Source organism: Heterocephalus glaber, unplaced genomic scaffold, assembly GCF_053883595.1.
Source record: "Heterocephalus glaber isolate CG9 unplaced genomic scaffold, H.glaber_assembly_v1.0 deba00001550, whole genome shotgun sequence".
NCBI lineage: Eukaryota > Metazoa > Chordata > Mammalia > Rodentia > Bathyergidae > Heterocephalus > Heterocephalus glaber.
Genome location: NW_028258343.1, coordinates 20762441 through 20785615, shown reverse-complemented (window position 1 = coordinate 20785615; position 23175 = coordinate 20762441). Strand labels below are relative to the sequence as shown.

The following is a 23175-nucleotide window of genomic DNA, read 5'->3' as shown; positions in this document are numbered from 1 at the left end:
TTAGCTCAGGACAGAATAAGCTCTTTGCACCTGCTAGAGCTTAATTTGTTTGTCATCCTTATTTATAAGAAACAAAAGCCCCACTGGCATGTTGATAATGAAAAGCAAATGGAATGTACCCGCTGGAATGGCCGGAAGGTTGGCATCTGAGTGGGCAGGGTGCTGCTGCCCCAGGTTCTGACCTTCCCCTGACCATAATGTTGAGCTCAGCTCCACTCCAAAGCGCATCTCTAGTGCCCCGTCTTCTTGGTAGCACTCCCCAAGCTGCGCTCTGTGCTTTGCTTTTGCCCTCAGTGTCTTTTCTGAAGGGAATCACAGCTCACCTTACCCTAACCCTGCAGTTCTCATTGCCCAAACTCCTCAGAGACCAAAGGGCAGGGACCAGTTGGACAGAGCCCTTGGCTTTGTCTCTGCATTTAGCTAAAAAACATCAAAGGTTTTGGTGCCCAAACTGTCAAAGGACTGATCTGTGTAAGCTACTGCCTTCCCCAATTGATGGGCAGTAAATAAATTTAAGCTCATACTTGACTTCAAGGCTCCTGTGCAAGACTAAGAGCTAATAAGCTGGTAGATAAGCAGTTAAGCATTGCAGCTCTTTCATTGTAAAATCTTAGGAAGCATGGTAAACTATCACAGAGTTTAGTGTTTTTCTTTTAATGTGTTTCTCCATTTGTCAGTTTCCTGATGGTTCTTTTGTAGGAGAAAGTCGATGAATTTTGAATGGGGAACATTTCAGAAAGCTCCATAAAATTCATGTATATGTATGTTTTAATTCCTCATTTTTTAATGACAGAGCACAATACACATTTACTTTATACCCATTAAAAATGAAACTCTGCTTCAGCCTCCACTAAACAAAAATGTCAGATCACTCCTGGTTGTTTCTCTGTGTGTTTCATTTTTTTGTAACTAATCTGTAGTATTTCATTTCTGTGCTAAGGAAAAATGATCTAACCACTATTAAAAGACAATAATAAATGCAATAGAAAGTGATTCTTGAATAGAGAAACTTCAAATGGATTGTATTATATATTTTTTTAAAAGAATTTATAATTTTAACTTTAACAAATGCACACAATTTTAGAACTGGTAGGAACATAATAAGTCCACTGGCCTGAACTCCATTGCAGTGGATAAGGGGGTGGGTGGACTCAGACGAATCCAAGGCAAAGTAAGAAAAGAATACAATGATATAATCACCTCATTCCAAAACTATGCTCCCCTGTCTCTCCCAACTGCTATATAGACTGAAGACTCGCTTTTAAGGGCCCCAGAGTGCAGCTGGGAGGCTGAAAGCATATAACCTAAAATCTACTCTCAATAGTGTGCATATTGTTTTATAATAAATTTATTTCACTTTTATATTACAGTGACAATCTGGCAAAATATCCAAAGTTAAAATCTCATCTGACATATGTGCTTTAAATCATAATATAGATGTTCTCATTTCTAAAATATTGGTTTTATTCTCAAATCTGATTTGCTTGTATGGACAATTTCCTCTCCCCTGGGGCTTCAAAGCCACAAAAAGAATCACAAATACCTCCCTGTAAACCAACAGCCACCATGAAAGCAATGATGCATAGCTTTCCACAGAAACTTTGTGTTCATTTTCTAGGTTTATCTTTCATAGCTGCTGGAAAGGGAAATATATACATCTATTGCACTTTAGGGACTCAATTAGGTACCGCTGAGAAGAGACAAAAATAAAAGTTTATGCAATATAGGGTGACTAAATTAATTTGAAGCCTTTAAAGGCATTTTGATAAAGGGCTCAGACAAATTTGGATATGGTTTAGTGTCCTATATCTTCAGCTTCTGAAAAGTGCCACCAGCCAAACCCTCTGTCTGCTTTTGACTGCAATTCCTCTACTGTTTCTCAGAAACGTGAGGTGTTAAGGTGGTTGAGGAGCACTGTTCAGAGATCGTCCTTTGCAAAACAGCCCTGGCTTTGTGCACGTGAAATTTTGTAGACTGAATTGTGTCACTCCCCTCTCAAAAGAAGAAGAAGAACAACAACCCCATATATGGAAGCCCTAACCTCCAGTACCTCAGAATATGGCCCTGTTTGGGAACCGGGTCTTTACAGAGGTAACCCAGTGGAATATATCATTACTTTTGTCCCTGATCTAACATGACTGATGTCCTCATGTTGTACACAGGGATAAATCAATGAAAAGACAGAGACACGGGGAAAATATTATTTTAAGATAACAGCAGAAAGCTGAGTGATTTATCTATAAACCAAAGATTGCCTAGGAGCCATCAGAAGCCAGGAGAGAGGCAGGGGCCAGATTCCTTTGGAAGGAACCACCCAGACAGAAACGCTAACTCTGAACTTCTAGCCTCTGTAACTGGGAGACCATGAACTTGAAGCTGCCCATTTGGGGCACTGTCATGGCACCTTGGACCTTGTACTAATAGTCTCTCTGTGACCCTCTTCTGCCTTCTGACCCAGACCTGTGTCTTCCTCTTAGGTTCCAGAGTCCATGCCTGAACCCCGAAGTACTCATTCCTTAGGGCCCTCCCAGAAAGCTGCAGTTGACCTACTCAGCCTCCCAGGCAGCCAGATGCCCCCCAGCCTGCTCACCCTGGAATGTGACGGTACAGCTGTGTCCCGACCTTCGATGATGTTGCCGCAAAAGCTACACCTTCATTGTGTGGATGGAGGAAGGCTGAGTAACACTCCCCTGTAATGCATCCAGGTCAGTTCCCTGAATGTGCTAATGTCCCTTTCTAGGTCAAATAAATATTTTGCAGTAGGTTTAAGCCAAAGACCCTGAGATAGGGAGGTTAGCTTGGATTATCCAGGTGGGCCCTAAATATGATCACTTACATCCTCATGATAGGGAGAGGTGAGCCTGGAGGAGGAGAGGGCAAGATGGCCACACAGGCAAAGGTCAGACTGAAGTGGCCACAGCCTCTGACTCTTTGATTTTGGCCCAGTGCAGCTAATTTTGGATTTCTGTCCTCTAGAACTACTGCAAGAGAAAAAAAATGGCTGTTTTTGTTTTAAAATCATACCAGTTTGTGGTATTTTGTTGTAGCAGCTGCAGAAAACTAATATACCTGTGACAAGCCATCTGGCATTTTTACCAGTGATAAGTACTATCATCTCTCACTTCCCAGTTTTGTTCCATGTAGAAGTGGGACACAGGAGATGTAGAGATGCCAGCAGTTGCGGTATCTAGGAGCCCACAGCGGGGGGGCCTCGTGAAGCCCAAATGATGGCAGGAAAGAGAAATGGCACCAGGAATGGGTAAATATGTAACATGTGAGCAGATCAGGGAGGTTGACCAGCAGGTAACAAGGTCCTAACCACAGAGTTTCAGAGACAAATGCTAGACCTCTAGAGCTGTGCTCAAATCCTGGCAGAGAACAATACTGGATGTAGAATATAGATGGAAAACCACCTATTCTGAGCTAAAGCTTGGCTCTACAACTTCCTAATTTAGACAATGAAGAAATCACTGGGCACAGGTAAAAGTATTCTTAGTTTTAAATACCTATAAATTATCTATCTATCTATCTATCTATCTATCTATATCTATCATCTATCTATTGTAGCCTGGGTTGCTCAATGATTAAGAGAAATATTAGATATGAAAGATTAAGGATAATAGTTTCATGGTATACAAACACTGATATATTGATTGTTTAACAATGGAGGCACAAATATGGGGACAACATGGCAGTACAGATAGTATAATGTTATGTCACAAGATCATGCAATGAAACATCTTAAATTCCCCCAGCCTATGTTCAGTTGGATATCAAGTGGCATCAAACAATGTAGAGAAAGTATAATGTAAATAAGAAACCCACAAGAAACTGTCATTTGTCTAAGCAGAAGTAATTAAGAGGATCTTGGTCATTAGCTGGTAGTACTGCCCATAATTAACCTAGAATGATTTTTACATTTTCCTACATGCATTTTAGAATCACCTAAGCCTTACAACACTATCATCCCCATTTTACATGTGAGGGAAGGAATACCAAGCAAGTCTGTATGAGCTCATGCAGGCACTTGGTTTGGATTCTAACCCATGTTGGTTAATTCAAGACTTTTCTAAAAGTGGGAAAAAATAATGTTATCATCCTTCTTTGGCAAAAGCACATACTCTGCTCTTAGTTTACTTGTCAAGTAAGATATTCACTGTAGGTCAGGGAAATGTGTTTTGGAAATAATGACTGGCAACTTTTATTTACAATATGTATTTCTAGTCCCTCCAGTTTGTTAAGGAGAGTCTGTTTATGCCCTTTCATTTCAGATATTTGTGGGTGGAGTTGTTGATGCTTATAAAGGACCCACAGCTTGTTGAGTGCTACCATAGACTGCTCAACTTTTTTCATTGCTTAACATGTGGCTGAATGTTTGCAGTGGACATCAATTCCTCTGAAATATCATGGGATGTAGACTCAAGGTTAAAAGCTATTATAAAATATTAGGCTTTAAATACAAATATGCTCTGCAAGATCATTTTCACCTGTAGAAGCTTTCATTAGTAACCATGATCCTGATATGAAATCTACACTTTTCCTGCTAACTTGTACAACAGTGTAACAGTATACTGCTCAGTACCCACAACTCTGTATTGAGGTCAGCTTATTCTGCTGGCTCACCATGGCCATTTATAAGAGCAACAATCGGGTGAATAACACTTGGTAATCCAGGAAAAGATAAATTACAATTATAGGTCTCTTCTAAACAAGTGTAATGTTCCAGTCTATTCTACACAAATTCAATACAAGGTCACAAGTACATACATTATTCTTTTTATATTTACAAAGTGAATTCCTGCCACTTGTATGTGGCAAGAACAAGGTTAATTTAGTTCAAAGGTAAGCCTTAACAAACATGTCAGAGTATATGCTTCAAGCCATAATTGATATTTATTGTGAAGCTATGAATTAAAAGGCTTAATTTAGCTCCATGAAATTGCTATATTCTTCCCTAATGAAAAACATCAAACAAAATAAACAGAGGGGCAAAGTAGAAATAAAAGTTAGCTTAATATGCTGAATTTAAATCACTTAAAGTAGATGACTCTAAAAATTGACTAATTTTCTGTTACAAAGAGTTTCAGTTGAGACTGATTAATTCTTTGATGTTTTAAAAATGAATTAATTAGCATATTGATTTGGAATTGTTTTGGAAATCTATGTTCTCTGGGCTGTTATGGCTTGGGTCTGGAATGTTTCTCGAAGCTCGTGTGCTGAAAGATCAGTCTCTAATGTCACACTGCTTGGAGGTGGCAGGGGATTGGACCAGGAGCACTCTAACCTTGTCAATGGATTAATCTATTAATAGGTTCATAGTTCTGCAGGTTACCTGGAGGTGATGGAAAATAGGAGGTGGGGCCTATTTGGAGGATATAGTCCCTGAGGGCATGCCTTTGAAGGCTATATTTTGCCCTTGCCCATCTTCTTCTCTCTCTCTCTCTCTCTCTCTCTCTCTCTCTGTCTGTCTTTCTTCCTGGATATCATAAAGTGAACACTTTGGCTAACCACAGGTTCCTGTATATGACAGGCTCAGAAACAGTGGAACCAAGAGACCACGGATTGAAAACTCTGAACCCATGAGCAAAAATAAACCTTTCCTCATTTAAATTGTTTCTCTATGGTATTTTGTCACAGCAATGGAAAGCTGAGTAACACACAGGTATTTCATATTCGTTGGCTTTCTATATCACAGTTGATGAGTAGATCATGTAGGTACAGACTCATACAGCTTCCTAAGGACTTCTACTCTTCTAAGACCTTGTAGAAAACTGATATAATTTGATCTAAAATCTTCCCTCAAAAGGTGTATGTGTTCAGAGGTGGGACTTTTGAAGAATGATTGGCTCATGAGAGTACTAACCACACCAATGGATTAACTCCTGATGAGTTCATTGGCTGAATGAGCTGCTAGAAGTTTAGGTCTCACTGAAGGACGTAGGTCATTGGGAGGCACTGAAGGATGCACCTTTTCTCTGCTTGTCCTACTTTCTCTCTGCTTCCTGGCTGCTTGAGAGGAGCAGCTTTCTTCCTCCACGCCCTGCTGCCATGATGAACTTGCCTTGGAGCTCTCTGTCAAATAGGTGAAGCCCTACTGTCTCTTTTTGGGGAAATATTCAATTTCCCCAAATACAGTTGATCTAAAATGTATTCAGGTAACTAATTTCTAGCCTGAGAAGTTTATTTCAAACTTCAGCCAAATTGACTGTTTTAATTATGGACAACTCAGTAGTTTAATAAACCTACTCTACAGCCCATTGCTCAAAGTCTTTGACAGCAGGAGTTGGAGAGAGTTTGGTCCAAAATGTAAATGGTACCATCTGTGTGACAACATCCACTCCAGCAGCAATGCTATTAAATTAATAGTAAAGTCTACAGGATAAGAAGGAGAGACCCAATCAGGTGGAACCAGTTGAGAGTCTGTCTAAACTCCAGCAAAAAGAAACACACAACCAGTTCAGTCATGGTTCCCTTAGTCCATCCCTGCCCAAGAGCTGTGTCCAATTGCCCTGACTAAAGGAATTAAGAACCAAAAAAGGAAGGGAAAGAGTAAGAAGACATTAGTTCCCTAAGTATGAATATAAATAGGTTTCACTCTAGTGAGTTTCAGTGTCCTGATTGTGTAAGGTCTGGCTGACCAATCTGGAGTAAAGTCAAACATTAGGATTAAAGACATAATATCTGAGAATGATTTCAGCTCTTCACAAAAAGGAAAGATATGAAATATATTTTAAAACAACAACAGGGCCCTGTGATACAGATGCACATGGTAGTTTAGAATTAACTAGAACTTCCATTATTTGAAGATTCTCTATCTACAGCTGCAATATTTACTACAGATAATTTTACATTACTTCAGATTTTACATCACAAATATTGAACAACATTTACTTTTTTATCCCAGGAAAAGTCTTCCATTTTCTCTCTGTATCATACAAATAGGATGATTCTGGGATTTGAATTTTTGCCCTGGCTCATCCAAATAATTGACCACTGGGAAAACTAGGACATGCTTCAGAATATGTCCTTTTGGGTGACACTGTTTCCTGTAAGTTCTTCAAAGTTTTGTGACTACAGGGGTCACCCACAGAAAAGTGGTGTCTGTCAGGTCCGCAAGGCAGTGCCAGCCATTATTAAAATGCTTGCGTGCATCGCAGGCCTGGATTCTGCTCTGCTAGAAGGGACATTAATCCTCATCTTGTCGCTGTCCATCCAGCCACGGAGGCTGGGAGGAAAGCTGTGCGGCTGAGACTTTCTGAAGTGAGGTAACAATGACTCCGCATTTCTGCACCAAGATCATAAAGACCTACCAGGGCAGGGAAATTCGGGTTACAAAGCTTTAACTGTGGATAATTACAATGACTTACTAAAAAAAGGAAACATTTGCATCATAAGTCAAAAACACATCTGTGGTGCTATCCAGTAAGCCAAATCAGTTGTAAATAAAGATTGTCACACCTTTCAAAGTTACTTTGATTTCAGTCATCGGATATTATTCATACATTTATACCCGAATTTAACTGAGTAAAAGTACTCATGTAAATAATACCAAAAGTCTCAAAAGAATCCAAAGCAATTGAACACCAAATTTTCCTTCTTTCGTCTAAAACATATATTGTAATAAATAAGAATAAACATAAAGTTAAATGTTTACCTTTAGTTTGTATTTTCCTTTCAGGCTTTTCCTGCTTTTCAGTCTTTTCTTTGTGTATTTCTAAGGAAAAATAAAATGCAGAATTTAAAAACTTTTTGAATAAGTATAGAATTTAAACTATAACTATGACTTAAACTTTGTAATTCTGTGAAGTATAAAATTTTACATCTAGAGCTGGGAATTTAGTTTGGTGGTTCCGCCACCTGCCTTGCAAGCTCAAGAACCCGAAGTTCAATCCCTGGTACCAAAAAAAAAAAATTTATATCTAATAAGCACATTGATGTATAAAAGGAAAGAGTCTTTATAATATAGTTCTGCATAAAATCACTTATTTGTTGAGTTAAAGGAAACATTAAAGACAACTGAAAATTAGAGTTACTTGAAAAAGCTTAAAAATTTACATTGACAGAGCCACGTTGTCACCATTTTATATGCTAAAATTGATCCACAAACTAGAGTTATGTTTTGTTTCAATTATTCTCAATACACATTAAGAATCTTTAATAAGAATGCCGTATCGATTTATGAAGATTTAATTTTTACATATTAAATTAAGAATTTGTGAAATGAACCACAACCACTATCTAATAGGAAGTATATCTCAGAAGTATTGACTCAAAGCTATGTTTATAATCAGCAGTTAGCCCTGCATTTAACCAATAATTAATTCAAACAAATATGCCACATGTCATTAAATAAGTCAGTTGTACATTTTTTCTGGATATCAGGTTTTAACAAATATATTCAATTTTCTGCTAGCTTTAGTACACATATATTACCAAGTCTTACAAAATGAAGTTAATTCTGAATTTACAGTTAATTTCTATAGAAGCGAATTTGAGATTAAAGTTTACACTTATGATAACTACCTCTGAAAAGTGACTTCATCTTGAACATCATGGTTTTTCTTAGAAAATCCTAAGGAGGTTCACTTATTTATTTATCAAACTTTTTTCCACAGATGGTTGAGATGATACTAATTACTTACTGTACACATTTAAAACTTTCCATTCATAACTTTGCATTTGCATTTGTAACTTTTCCAGAAGTCTACTAAATCAAGACCAACTACAGGAAAACCCTGAATATCTTCGAAAGAGATACTTGCTGACCTTTCTTTTTGCATTACAGAAGTAGACAGTACAGGAAGATTTTCTTCCCTCTCCTTTGCCATTAATTCATTCTCACCATTAACACTGTCACCCCTTCGTGCTTATCCCAACCCAGCCTGAATGTGGCCAGAAAGAAACAGACGAGGTAAGGTGCTCTGACACAACTCTGAATACCTTCTCCAAGGTCTCGGCAAAGATCTCGGAGGCACAGGGAAACGTCTGTCTTCCACCTCTCACACTATTTTGTATATCTCTTTCATTCCTGCTACACGTTCTACTCTAAAACAGAGTTTCTCACACTGGTGCCTTTCGGGTGAGATAGACCATTATCTGCGGTGGGGCGCCCCTCCTCTGCACTCTCGGCTACCCAGCAGCATCCCCGTGCCTATGAGACAGACACCAGCAGGCCCTGTAACCCCTCTGCAGTCATGGCAACACCTTCAAATATTGCCAAGATCCCCTGCAGGACAAAATGAATCCTGGTTGAGATTCGCATCTCTAAAGCTGCACGATCACCAGTCTAATAACCTAGTAACTCTTTTCCAGCCTAGACTTATACAGTCCAGCGGAACGGGCCTTAGATACCAGCATTTTAAGCCCGTGATATGTAGTTATTCCAAACTGATGTGTACACACAGGAGTATGAAGATTTAGTATAAGTAAAGTGTGTTGCTAGTAAATTATAATCAATAACATTTGAAATTATATCGTTTGACTGTATTGATCATGATGGTGTTGTTGTCAGGTCAGCGTGGCCCGGGAATATCCCAAGTTGCTCAGAGGAACACCAGTTTAGGAGCCTCAGGGTAATCTGCAGACATAATAAAAATCCTCAGTCGGTCAGCCTCAAGTGGGAAGGTGATTTTTCATAATTAGGTAGGTTTGTCTGACCCCATGGAAGGGCCTTAAAAATAAGCTCGAGCTTTTCCAGGACAAGAGAAAAAAACTCTGGGGCAGAAAGCTTTGCTCTGTGTCCCGGTTTCAGACTTGCTTGACTGTCTGCAGACACACAAACAAGCTCCCAGTGATAGGATTCGTTGTTGTTGTTGTTGTTGTTTTGTTCTGTTTTTGCTTTTGTTCTTCTTGGTACTAGAGATGGAACCCAAGGCCCTCGCATTGAGCCATGTCTCAAGCCCATTTTTATTGTTATTTTGAGACAAGGACTTGCTAGGTTATGAAGTAGCCTGGCCTGGGCCCCAAATTGTGATTTTAACATGAAAATGAGTCGTCACTATCTCCTCTTGTTGAGCTTATACTGACATACTGGGTTAAATATTATTAAAATTAATTTTATATTTTTCTTTTTTAATGTGGCTTCTAGCAAACATCAAATTATATATGTGGATCATAATTACTACTAGACAATGCTGGTAGTCCGACAGGGAATAAGTAACCATTGGAAGACCTGAGGTCAATCATAGGGTTACATCTTTTATGAATGAACTGAAAGAACGAACTTGAACTTCCCCCTTGCCAACAACGTTCTGCTTCTTCCTTCCTATCCAGACCAACAGGCTTTGCAGAAGCTCAGTGCTTTGTATAACCCAGGGCCACATGGCAAGAAAAATGCCAAGGATTTACAGTAGCCCTTGGATAGGCTAAGGCAGTAGCCTTTCAGAGATCATTTCTTACTCCTGGTCAGCATGAATTTGAATATGGTGATGAGGTAAAATTTTCAAAATTAAAAAGTTACGTGAAATGCTACATTCCTTGTGGTATGAGAAAGCCTTAAGATTTACGTATAAAATACACGTTTTCCTTTAGAAGCTGGTGTGTGCATTTGAGTGCATCTGTGTATTCCACTGACACCTGCTGGACATTCAAAAGAATAAAGAAGCAACCCTAGAAATCATACCGGAGGATCAGATGTGACCTAATCTTCTGAAAGATTTGGTGCTGGAAGCCATCTATGTGAATAATTTTGTCAGAGCCCCCAAGCTACCTTGGATCTGGGGAAATTTGGGCAGGATGATGGTGTGTGAGCAGTCTATCCAGGCCCTGTTGGTCTACACATGGGTTCCCCGAAAGCTAGGTGGAAACTTGTAGGTCAGAACAGACGGAGGCAGCGGGAGCATGAACTACTTTGGCTCCTCTAGCGCTGTGCACAAAGCTGCATCCCATTAAAGGGACTAGGGACTAAATTGTAGCCACAAATGAAATGAGTGGGGGTCCATTCCATGGGGGAAAAATAGTGAAGATACATCTCAAAAAGACTGGGATTTAGATCACTGATCAGGACTTATCCCCATCACTGAGTGTTGCTCTTCATTGCAGACTTTTTGAGGCAACCTAGGTGCCTATCAATGGATAAATGGATAAAGAAAATGTGGTGTGTGTGTGTGTATATATATATATATATATATATATATATATATAAATATATAAATTATGCAGCTACAAAAAGAATGAAATCTTATCATTTTCAGCAAAACTCATGGACCTAGAAGACATTGTGTTAAATGACATAAGCTGAGATCCAGAAAGACAAGTACTACATATTCTCCATCATATGTGGAACCAAAAAATGTCAACCTGAAAAGTAGAACAGACATTATGGCAGATTGGGAAGGAGTGGACAGGGATAGAAAAAGAGTGAGTGGACACAATCCACGCATGTAGGAAATAGGCTGTGTCCTGTACATGTACCATCTTCACACAAGTAACGTGAACATTACGTACCATGAATATGTTCCAAAGCAGGAGAGAATCAACAGATAGGTGGAGAGGTGAGGGAGGAAAGGGAGAGGGCATTAGAAAAGAGAATTATGGTGTGTTATGTACATCTACTAACTCCCCACAAGGAATGTAAACAGTACGTACTGCACACACGCCCTAAAATAAATAAAGACGTAAATAAATAAATATTAAAAGGGAAGGACAGGGACCAAATGCATTCTCTGAATCTTTTTTGAATTTATGAAAGGGAAGGTAAATACTTGTATGTTGGTTGATACATTTCATGTTTTATCTAAGGAAAAATTTTTAGAAAACAACTGGTGGAGAATTAATATGAAAAATGACAGTATATTTCAGAGAATTTTATTTTGTGCTCTGTGATAAACAGAGAAAACAGAGAGCCAGAACTCCATTTTCCAACCCAACAATGCTGTTTTTAATTTTCCTGACTCTTAGCCTTCCACTGTGAAGGCCCACCACTCTAGGTAGGTTCACCAGTTTTCTTCCAACTTAGAACCGCAGACTGAAAAAAGATGCCCAGTAAAATCTCCACAGCTCACGGCAAACCAAAATAATGAAGCCTTGCATGAGCAGGGTGGTTTATTTTTGTTTCTATTTGCTTGCTCATTGCAGGAACATCATCAATTAAACTTTTACCAGAAAGTTCACTTTATCTCCATCAATATTTCTAGAGTGACAGCTGTGGGCAAACACAGCTAAACTCGCAAAGGTACCTCCTCATCTACAGCTATGGTTCTTTGCTTACAGAGGGCAAAGGAATTTATGATTCACACGTAAGGGGGAATTAAATATGCCTCTGTGTGCTTTATTGCTACACTGTGTTTTCTCTGGGGATTGGATTCACTGGTGTCGCTGCCCGTGGCTGTTCTGTCTCAGAAGGGTCCAACAAGGACTTCGCGCTCTGCATAATGTGCCAACGCTGTCCCCTCATGCTTTGCCAGGAAATGATGACCATTCTGCCTCCTGCCCAGCTGAGTAACAGCATGCTACCAATTTAGACTTCAGAAGGATATTTTCCTCCGGCACAGCGGATGCCGATTTGTTACTTTCAATTGCCCTTCCCAGCCAAGAACCTTTTGTATTTTTAGTAAATTAAATTCAAAGGATTGAAATTATTAAAGACAGACATATATTGCCCTATGGTTTTAAAAATACTTCAAAGAATAAAATTTCCTGTAGTATATAACTACTAGCATATTTAAGAATTTCCACAAAAATACGCATGCTTTTATTTTGTGTAACATAACAATGATATATAATGACATAAAGCTGAATTTAATATCACGACACTTTTTAAGGAACAGCTTATTTAAACCTGAACCAAATTTGAATACAAAAGGCAAAGAAGGTCAAGGCAGTCATTATTTACCCCCAGATACACCTGGTTTAGAATTAGGTGAAAGTCAAATGCCTCTGAAAAGGTGTTAATTCTCAGCACCAGATGCCAGTTGGAATCATAAAACATTTTTTAAACTGAACAATCTAAAGACATTGTGACTTAGAAAGTACAGAGGTCAAAGTATTTCAATCCAGGTGTGAAACTTTTTATAAGTTCTTGAAGGATGAGTTTTAACTTAAATTTTGAGAATTAAAGAAGGGAAAATAGCATGAAAAAGAATGACACTTAGCATGTTAAGAGGCAGTAACAGGCTCCCTTACTGAGACAGACCTCCATGGTCCTGCCCATGAGAGGAAGCCCAGGTGCTAGTGCTGTTTTACTGGGTCAGAAATGCTATCGAAAGCCCCAAAGGACTAAGAGAAGGGCAGGCTATTTCTACAGAATGTGGGTGATATCTTCCTTTTCTTTCACTTCTCTTGATTTCCATCTAACAACTTTCTGGCTATTTATACAGAGGTACATGCAAAAATGAGAAATGAAAAAAGAGTTGGTGTTTCATCTGAAATACTTTTTCATCTCCCACTCTAAAGTAAAAGCGCTTCAAGCTCTGAGAAAACTCCATGAGGCTAGGCTTTAACTGCATGTACAACTTTCCCTCACTTAAACAACTCAAATAACTCAGACTGAAACTTTCATAATTTGTTATTCAGTGGAGAAAATGAAATACACCATCCTCAGTTACATTGATTTTCTAAAGTACATCAAGCAACGTGTGAGAGTTGTGAATTGCTAGGAAACAGAGGAACAAACTTATGATGATGCTGAGCATAAATAACAATTGCTTATATTTTAGATTACTCATTATTTCTGAATTTCAATGATCTTTAAATATCTGTTTTAATAATCTTCTTACGAACAAGCTATAAATTTAACCTACTCTGCTATAATTAAAATATTGTGAATTTCCGTTGGAAAAAAATCATGAATTTTCATTGGAAAATACAGATAATCTATTAAAAGGTCTATACAAAAATATTTTCATTTCTGTCAATCAATAAAATATATCTTAGTGTTAAATTAGTGCTCAAGTTAGCTTGTCCCATTAAAGTCTGACTCCCACTTTACTAGCTCTGAGAATGTCATTTCTTCATCTATAAAATAAGGCTTAGACAAGCGTATACCGCAGAAGTTTACATGAGCAGTAAAACGAGAAAAAGTGTAAAAGATTGAGAGAAGCCTCTGACGTCAGGTGAGCATCATGTGAAACCTGCCTCCTAGGAGTAGTGCTTCTTGTCTTTCTTTGTCACTAAATACCCAATTGAAAATGGCAAGGATGATTATTTTGTTCTACATTAAATGTTCAATTCTTAACAAAATGTGTATTCTATCTGTTTAATGAATATCTACTATGTGAAAAAATATTTTTTTCATAGTTCGGAAGGTGGAGGTAGATTATGTCTTACCTCTTCTAGATGCTATAACTCTCAAAATAATTTAACCACAATAGTAAAATGACTATCTTGAGAAAGAAAAATGTTTTATTCCAAACATTTCTACTTTCTGTTTCAAGAGCTATGAAAAGTTAGAGTTTTACTACTTAGTGTAATAAAATAACATATCTGAAATGTATTTATAAGCTGCAACACTTCTTCAAGAGATTTTCATAGTACACAGATCTTGTTAATATTGTTTTTCTGGAATACTGAAAAACCAAATAATAATTAAAGACACTAGACATGTTTTCAATGCAATGCCTTACAGTATTTCCATTGTGTTTATACAAAATTAGGTAAACTGAGTATACTATGATAAAATTTTGATAACCGAACTTGATGTCCATTTCAAAAGAAAAAACTGAAGACACGATTTTAGACTTCAGTGGGCTATTTTGCCTACTTTAAAGAAGGAATCCAAACTTTCCATTCCCTGTGTCCTCCAGGTTTGCTCCTGTGACCATTCCTCCAGCATTTCCATTAGTGATTAGGACATTGCAGAGAATTCTGCATTCTTTTTTGTCTAATATTTCCCTACATATGTGTAGTATTTTTTATAAAGAAATTATAAAATTTGGGCACTTGGCCAGTACATTTATGTGAGACGTTTAAAATGATAAATATAGATTTTAGTGAACATTTTGGTGACTTACGTGGCAATTTTCAGGTGTAATGAGGGATTTTTGGTTCTCATTGTGTAAGTCGAATGCCTCATAGAAGCATATACTTGATCGAGAGAAACACTCTAAAAGTGCTCTGAATTGGAGGTGAAGATTCACTCCATTGGCTTGGCTATCATTCTTCCCCCTTAGGCTGCTTAATACCATCAAACCCTAAGTCTTTGTAAATAGGGAAGAGTGGAGGGGGTGAACGGAGGACAGGGAATGGAGAAAAAGTAAGAACCAAGATTCATCACGTACAGGCACAAGTACTCAATGATAAATGTAAATGTATTGTATACCTAAAATGTACCAATAAAAGAATTTAAGGGGAAAAAAACCCCTTAATTTTATCTAAGCTCTCTGTCTGCCACAGTACCAAAGGTAATCATGGGACCAATAAATTTTTCCAAGTTTCTATTAGTTTGACTTCCATACAGAACTTGGGAAGAGAGGCCATGGATACCAAGAAAAATGAGAAGGTTGATGGTAGCAACAACAATAAATGAGATCACATTTAGTGAAAATGGATTGAACTAAATGAGTCCTAAAACTGAGCTTCTTGTGTACCTAGGTGTCACTAAGTTATTTTGCTATATTATATGAATTTTTGCTTAGGACAGAGCTTGTCTGCTTATAATCATGACAAAGCTTATTGTTGAGTACTTTTTTTTGTCTAAGATGTACACGGTCAGTTCAGAGCATACACTTTTTCTTTATCAATGACACATAGTTAATAAATTCAAAGTGTGATCAGTTAAAGATTTTCAAGTGACAGACTCAAGACGTTAAAAGGATAATCTCTGTTGCCAAGGCAACCATCTTGATTTAAGATGACAACCCAGTTTATTAAATTATTATGAGGATTGTGGACTTCAAGGAATGTTTTTTATCATTGTTTTCTCTGTATATCTCAAAGAATCAGGTAATATAAAATGTTATTGTATAATTTTTCTCATTTTAAATATTAAAATTTAAATTATTCATTCATTTGAATGTAATATTATTTGTAACATTTTGCCAATTGTTACTAGGGCACAAAAGATTAATTATGAAAAACTACTGAGCAAACATATTTATCTATGTGGTAGCTAATTAATGCCAACGGAAAATATTTTACTGAACTCAATATTTTACATAAACATAGCAAATTTGTGTAGGTTTCTGTATTTTCTGATACTTTTTCTGTAATATTGAGGAAAACATTTTTTGGTAAGGGGCACTACTCATGTGACCTTTTCAGGGCCTCCTTCAAAAGCTCTGAATATTTTTGATGCTCACATGTCCTGGCTCTTCTTCATTCCCTCTCACTGCGAAGAGCTACTGTGGATTTCAATAAAGTAAGAAAACTGCACAATAAAAGAACCAAGTTTAAATTTTCTAGGCAGCTCTTTTCAACCTGCAGAGCTTTAGGGCAATTTAAAAACACAACAGTATGGAGAATGTAATTTGTTTGCCCTAAGTGGAGGAGTCGTTTCCTCTGCCGCTGACTAGTATCAAGAGCAGTCTTACAGAACACCAGACATCACTGCTGGGCCCTGCTCATCCGTAAGAACGTTTCCTGTGTCAAAGAGTAAGCAGTTATGAAGGAAAGAAATCAAATGCAATGCAGAAGGGCTTCAGGTGCTTTCCTCAAAGGCAAAACAGAAATCTATAACCCACGAGGTCACTATGTCCCTGAAATCGAAGACCAGTTTTCATTGTTCAAAAAACAGAGTGTGCATAGTTCTGAATGACTACAGTTATTCTAACTTTGAAGCTGGATGTCAGGAAAAAAGTATTATAAAACACAATTTTTTGTTAAGAGACTATCATTATCTTCTAAAATTACATATTTGAAAGGATATAAAAGCTGTAATGATTATTCTTATAGACATTTAGATAAAGGTTTAAGTAAGAATAAACTGTAAAAACGAGATAAGTATATCCATTATATTACACTTAGGAGTGTTAATAAAGAATTAAAAAAGCTATCTATCTGCTAAAGAATTGCATTTTCTGTGAACAATTTCTAAATCTGAAAAGTCAGTGAAATATAATTGTTAATATAGAAATATAAAAATATCCTGCTACTATTGTGATAAATGAATACTTTATATTTGAAAAAATATAAAAATTTACTAATATGTATATCTTTAACTTTGCTTTGAGACCACTAGACTCTCTCTATTTCTCTCTTAGTGCCTGTGTTTGTCTGTGTATATACATGTGTTGTGTTGCTTCGTTTTAACATTGGTTTAGAGTTTTTCTGAATGTTTATGAGGATTTAAGTTAATTTATTTTTGTAAAAATAGTGTACTCTTTTGTAATATCATTACCATTGTTCATATCTTCAGCCTGTTTTAGTTCAGTTCATACACAGTAATCCCATATCAATACCCTCATGATTGTCAGTTATGTCATGCCTTAACTACTCTATCTCTCTAGCTCATTTATTCATCAAGTTCTTTAACAAGGTGTTTTCTAGACAACTTTCCAAACGAGCTGCTCTTTTAGTCATGTGCTTTGGCCATGGTGTGTATGTGTGTGCACTTGCACATATATTTTTGTGTGTGGTAGTTTTATTGCTAGCACATTTTTACTTTTAATTGGAAGTACAAAATCCCTACAATATGAATAACGTATACAAGATACATACTTGTTGCAAAGATAGGTGGTAAATACTAAGTATTTCATATTAGATTTGGATGAGATTTCACTATAATTAGTTTCAATATGTCATAATAGTATTTTGTAAAGTAGATTTTAAATTCCTACTTTTAAATGTTCAAATGAGAAGGGGGACAAAGGATAGGGGACAAGGAAAGGAAAAGGAAAAAGAAGGGACAAGAAAAGAAGAGGAGAGTGGAAGGAAAAAATGGAAACAAAACTTTTATAAATAAGGAGGGGAAAAGGGATTGAAGGGAGGAAAGGGGAGGGGAATGGGAAAAAAGAAGAAACAAGATACGTTGTGTAGAGGCACACATTCCCCATGATGCATGTTACTGTTACGTATCCCTAAAATATAACAAAATTAAAGTATATTTTACAAAAAATAAAAATAAATAGAATCTATAAAAATATTAATTCCTCTTTTTAACAATAGAGGATTAATTTGAAAGGAATCAGAAATCTGACCTCCATAGACTTGTGTGTTACATCTTTAAAAGTTCAGTTGTTCCAGCAAAATCTTTTTGTCAGAGAATTATTGTCACTAACCTTCACTGCTTTGGTTATCTCAATATGTTTTCATTTCAAGGCAGGTATACTTCCTTGGAACCAGTATTGAAAAGAACTAAAAGAATTACTCACATTCCAATTTTTAAGAGCCACTCCTAACTTTTAGTATTTTCTACCTTGTCTCATGAGATTCTCCCTCAAGAGCAATGCACTCTTTTACATTATTCAACCAAACAAAAGCAAAATCATTAGAAGCCTGCCACTGCTCCCATCACCCAGGTGAATGCATGTCTGACTTCAGAGCTTCCCATCATGGTACAGTTGCCAGCATATCCACACCTGGTTTACTACTCAGTGGAAGCAGTTCATGGTCTTTGCTTGGCATTCCACAAATTTGCAAGCCTACAAAGTATATTTCTTTATCTTGCACAGTGGGAACAGTCCCATTGTAACCTTGGGTGTGTTTCCCAGCAGATCAGTGCTAGGAAGCCCACAAACAGCATTTGGTTCCTTCTGAGCTCTTGCATCTGTGTGCTCTTCAGATCCGTGGTGTGTACACTGGTGTGAGATCAATGCTCACCCAGACGTTTCCAGGTAAGCAAAGGACACCAACCACACACAGCACAAAGTGGTCCCAGGAAATGAGATCTACAAAGTTATTTGGTTTTCACAAATAAAATTTTTAGACAATTACATAGTAAAAAATAATATTTTCTAATAGTTAAGTCTTTTGACCTCTCATCATGCAATATTTAAAAACAGAAATTAATATTTTAGAATTTGACAAATAGAAAACCAAATATGCATGAAGAATATAAAGACACGAGATACTATACATGATACCCTTAAACTATATTTACATATATAATAAGATAAGTCACTAAATAGTGTTCAAAAATTTCATCTGTATTAACAATGTGTTTAATAATCAATTCTGCAACCCAGCAGTTAGTAGACTGAACTATTTTTACAAATCAAATTAGAACTACAAATATCATCTATAAATAACAAGGAGGTAAAATTTTGATTTTGGAAGGAACAAAAATAACTGGGCAAAGAGAGCTAAAATTTCAAGTTGATTTACATAAAATGCTGTAGGTAGGCGCAGGGCAGTTGAATAGAAAATGCAGAAGCCTGCTAAATTAGGTAACGTAAAATGGCTAGATATTCCACATTCAGGAATAGGAAAGAGTATTAATGATTAGTCATTTAGATGGAGGAAAATTAAAATTTTGAAGAGATTATCAGCCTACATTACTAAAAACTTATGCCCTATACCAAAATTTTAAGCATAAAACAATCCATGATAAGAATAAGCTCATAAGTTCTCTTCCTTAACAGTAATATTAAAAGTATAATTTTCAATGCAGAACATGTGTAATAAATGTTTTGTAAACTATTACAAGCTGTTTTAAAACTTACATTGCCTGTGTAACTCTACAAAAAGAAAAGTTTATACATAAAAATAATAATTAAAATACATGTCAGTCAGTCCATTTTCATCCATTGTTTATCATTGTATAGCTTTTGCAGCCAAGATAATATATACAAAATGTTTCCTTAAATGTGTATCTAAATATCTTTGTAAATAATAGTATTAAGAAAATATATTCAACTATTTTAAGTCAATTTTCACCTTCATTTCAAGTATGTACTCCTTCAAGATACTAATGTACATGATTTTCTAACATAAATATCCCTTCTTAGACTGTTTTGACTGAGTATTACCAACACTAAAAAAAATAGTATTCTAAATACCTAGTAAAGAGGGATTTTTTTTGGTGATTTGATGAATCAAGGCAATAATTTAAAAAAAAATTAGTTCAACAACTTTGTAGATTTGTAATTTATGCTAATCATTACATGAAAGTTAATTTTAAAATAATTCCAAAGGGAAAAAACAAAAAAAAAGAGATTGTTAAGTAGTGCATACTTCTTTATGGAGAATATAACCTCATGGTACCCTTGCAGGATTCAATTCATAAGTACATGAGAAAACATTTTCACCTATTTTGTCTTCTTTCATTTCCAAATGAAATAAACACATATATGAGCCATAATTTCCAGACAATGACTGGTAGCTCATTAGCTTAAAGTGTAAATATGTTCAGTCACTCACCAGGGGAGACAGCTATCCAAGAACTCTGTCTATGGCCTCTAGAAGTTTACAGAATAAGCCAGACACTCTAGACATGAATTTGATGGTTGAATTCTCTCTTGGGTTCTCATCCTGAATTTATGGGTTGGTAAATTTTGTACTCACAGAGCTTCACAAACACATTCACTTCTGGATGGTTTTACCACACTTGATCTCACTAGTTCAGTTCTTCCTTGTTATGTTGTTGTTGTTGTTGTTATACATATTGTACAATCAAATAGAATCCAAATTAATATACCTTATGTGCATTTTGCCCCAGCTGGTGGGGTAGCCACCAGGCAAGGCTAAAGCTACATGTTTGAATCCTACTGTTTGAATCCACTTTGGTCTCAGGAGAGAGAAACGAAGGCCAGCATGTCCTCTACACCTGTAGCATAACTGAAACATCACAATTGTGTCAAGTCGGGCCAAGTGTTGGCTGGTTTTCTCTCACAGCAAATGTACCTCAGGATAGTAACTTTGCTCCCCATAACCACTCCCAGATAATAGCTTTTATTCTTTTCCATAAAATTCCTGCCCCTCTGAGGCCCTTCCTACCTAGCTGAACCCTTTTTTCCCTAGGCCTATTGTCCCAAATTTAGGATCATGATCATTCCACTTGGTCTCTGAGACACTGGTTGTTCCTGTAAGGAGCCCTTCTGCAGCACAAGCATGCAGACGTGGAGGCTCCACCCCTAGGGAGTGACACACAACACAAGCTGACTGATACACCTTTGCCTCCAAGGTCTTTATCCTCCATGCTATTTCCACTATTGTGCCCTTCAGTCATCCCTAAAATGTCAGTAAAATAAGACTGACCAAAAGCAAGAAAAAAGATAAGCACAAAAGTTTAAACTCAAGAAATCCAGCCATAGTGAAAATAAAGATTATTGGCCTCATCATCTTCTGGGCTCTTTCCATAGCTCCAAAAATTTCCAGTCATTCCTGAAATCCATCCACACTGTCTCTGTATGAACTGACTTTCATGAATCTACAAAGAAGAGACCCATTTAATAGTAAACTGGAAAATACGGGATAAGCTACATTAGAAGACAGTGAGTATTTTTTCTCTGACTATAGATTTTGATCTAATTATTAAACAAAACTTTGATACCAAAGATAAATTAAGAAGACAATACATTTGAAATTTATTTGAGTATTACTAAAAATCAACATTACTATAAAAACATTATTTTTAAAAAACAACCAACCTTTTTTTTTCAAGGGAGGTTCCTCTATTTCTCCTAAACCAAGACAAAAATATAAATTAGAATTTTCACATGGCATAATACGGTTTTATTACTTAAACATGTTTTCTTTTATTTAAAAAAAATTTGTTATTTTTGACAATCATAGTTAGTATGTTACATTGCTTCCTTAATTCCAGATGTCAAAGTATAAACTTTGTTCACATACACTTATTTGAGATAGCTTCATTTTTTATGAGTTTAATAAAATTGTGGCAATGGTCCAAATTATACATTATCGGTCATTTATCATATTAATTTCAGTTTCTCCTGTTCATTATGGCTTCTTGTGGCGGCCAAAACAAATATAAATTCAGACAAAGACATAGCAAGGTTCTAAGTAAGAGTTTTCCTGTTAGCCAAGGTTGAATACATAATTTCTGATGACTAGGACAGTCTTAAAAATGTTATTTAAAAAACAGAATAACAGTGCTTTGTTCTTTTCATGCCCATTCAATGGAATCTTAGGTATAGCTTAAGTTTGATATTTCTTTTTATTCATTAATATAGGAAAGGTTAACTCCATAATTGTATTAGTGTTTAAAATGTATTCTACCATTCCATAATTTCATTTTGTTCAATGAACTTATTCCTCTGATTGTGCCTTTAGTAAGATTGGTTTTACCTATTTGATTCTGAATATGACTTGTATATAAAACATTTACAGGTACTTTTAGTTTTATTGGTTTTATTTCAATCTTTTTAGAGATAAACTTGAAATACAGACACTACTTTTTCTTAAGAAGTGTATAAATGTGAGGGTTTATTGTGGGTTTACAGTGTAAATAGTAAGACTCACTCTGTTATAATGCCACCCTAATGGTAGCATTTAATTTTGGCATCTTTGTAGTGATGGCAGATAAACTCCAAGTTGAAAACCAAATAGAGACCAATTTACTGCATTTGGAAACTTATTGAAACATTTACAGTACTCGGAAGTGTGCTCATTCTGGGTTAGCCTGACCCAAGTGCTCATTTGGACGAAATCCTAAGCAAGTCCCTGGGACACATCTAATATTGGTGCTAGCAGCTAGAGATGTCACTACACCTCTCTGTACCTTTATCAATGTCCTCTTCCCCATCCTCATCTTCTTCATCGCCTTCAGATGAGATGATGTCAGACAACAACGAGAAGAAACCATAGAACCAGTCTGTAGTTTCCTCGACAGCATCGTGGACTAGTTTTAAAGGGTCTGATCCAATCTTGGCAATAGAACTTGCTGGAAGTAATTAAAAATAAAATACAAAATTCACAATCATCCCCAAAGAACCTCAGAAAATCTGTTTTTCCTGATTTTTATGTGACCATTTCTTGGTTAAAGCTCAGAAATAGAAACAATATCTTGCTAGAGTTTGCATTTGTATTCAATTAGAAAACAGAAGTTACTAGACACACTGTAGTACCAAACATTACAGAATTCATCAGGAAATGATGGCCTTTAAGAAGCTTATGATCAGGACAGGGAAAAAATTAAGAATGAATCAAAATAGCATATGTTTCTATCACTCAGTTTGCAGATAAACCCTGAATTACAGATGCCATGCATGGAAACAATCACAGTGACCCATGTCGAGCTTGGCAGCATCACAGAGCAGGTGACTGTATACATTGTCATGGAGCAGCAACAAGGTCTGCGAGTCAACAAAAGTAGTTACAGTTCAATGAGACTGACAGTCT

At 36.5% G+C, this 23175-nt stretch overlaps 1 protein-coding gene across 17 annotated transcripts in view; it reads right to left on the bottom strand.

Annotated features, from left to right (window-relative positions):
- The window catches only part of Trdn (triadin), a 335361-nt gene that overhangs the window by 242234 nt on the left and 69952 nt on the right, over nucleotides 1–23175 (bottom strand). For all 17 annotated transcript variants that reach the window (XM_087190174.1, XM_087190177.1, XM_087190171.1 and 14 more), the window contains 3 exons: nucleotides 22556–22717; nucleotides 21462–21494; nucleotides 7655–7714 (listed from right to left, as the gene is read on the bottom strand). In XM_087190174.1, coding sequence (XP_087046300.1) covers nucleotides 7655–7714; nucleotides 21462–21494; nucleotides 22556–22717 — 255 coding nt within the window. The remainder of the gene's footprint in view (nucleotides 1–7654; nucleotides 7715–21461; nucleotides 21495–22555; nucleotides 22718–23175) is intronic.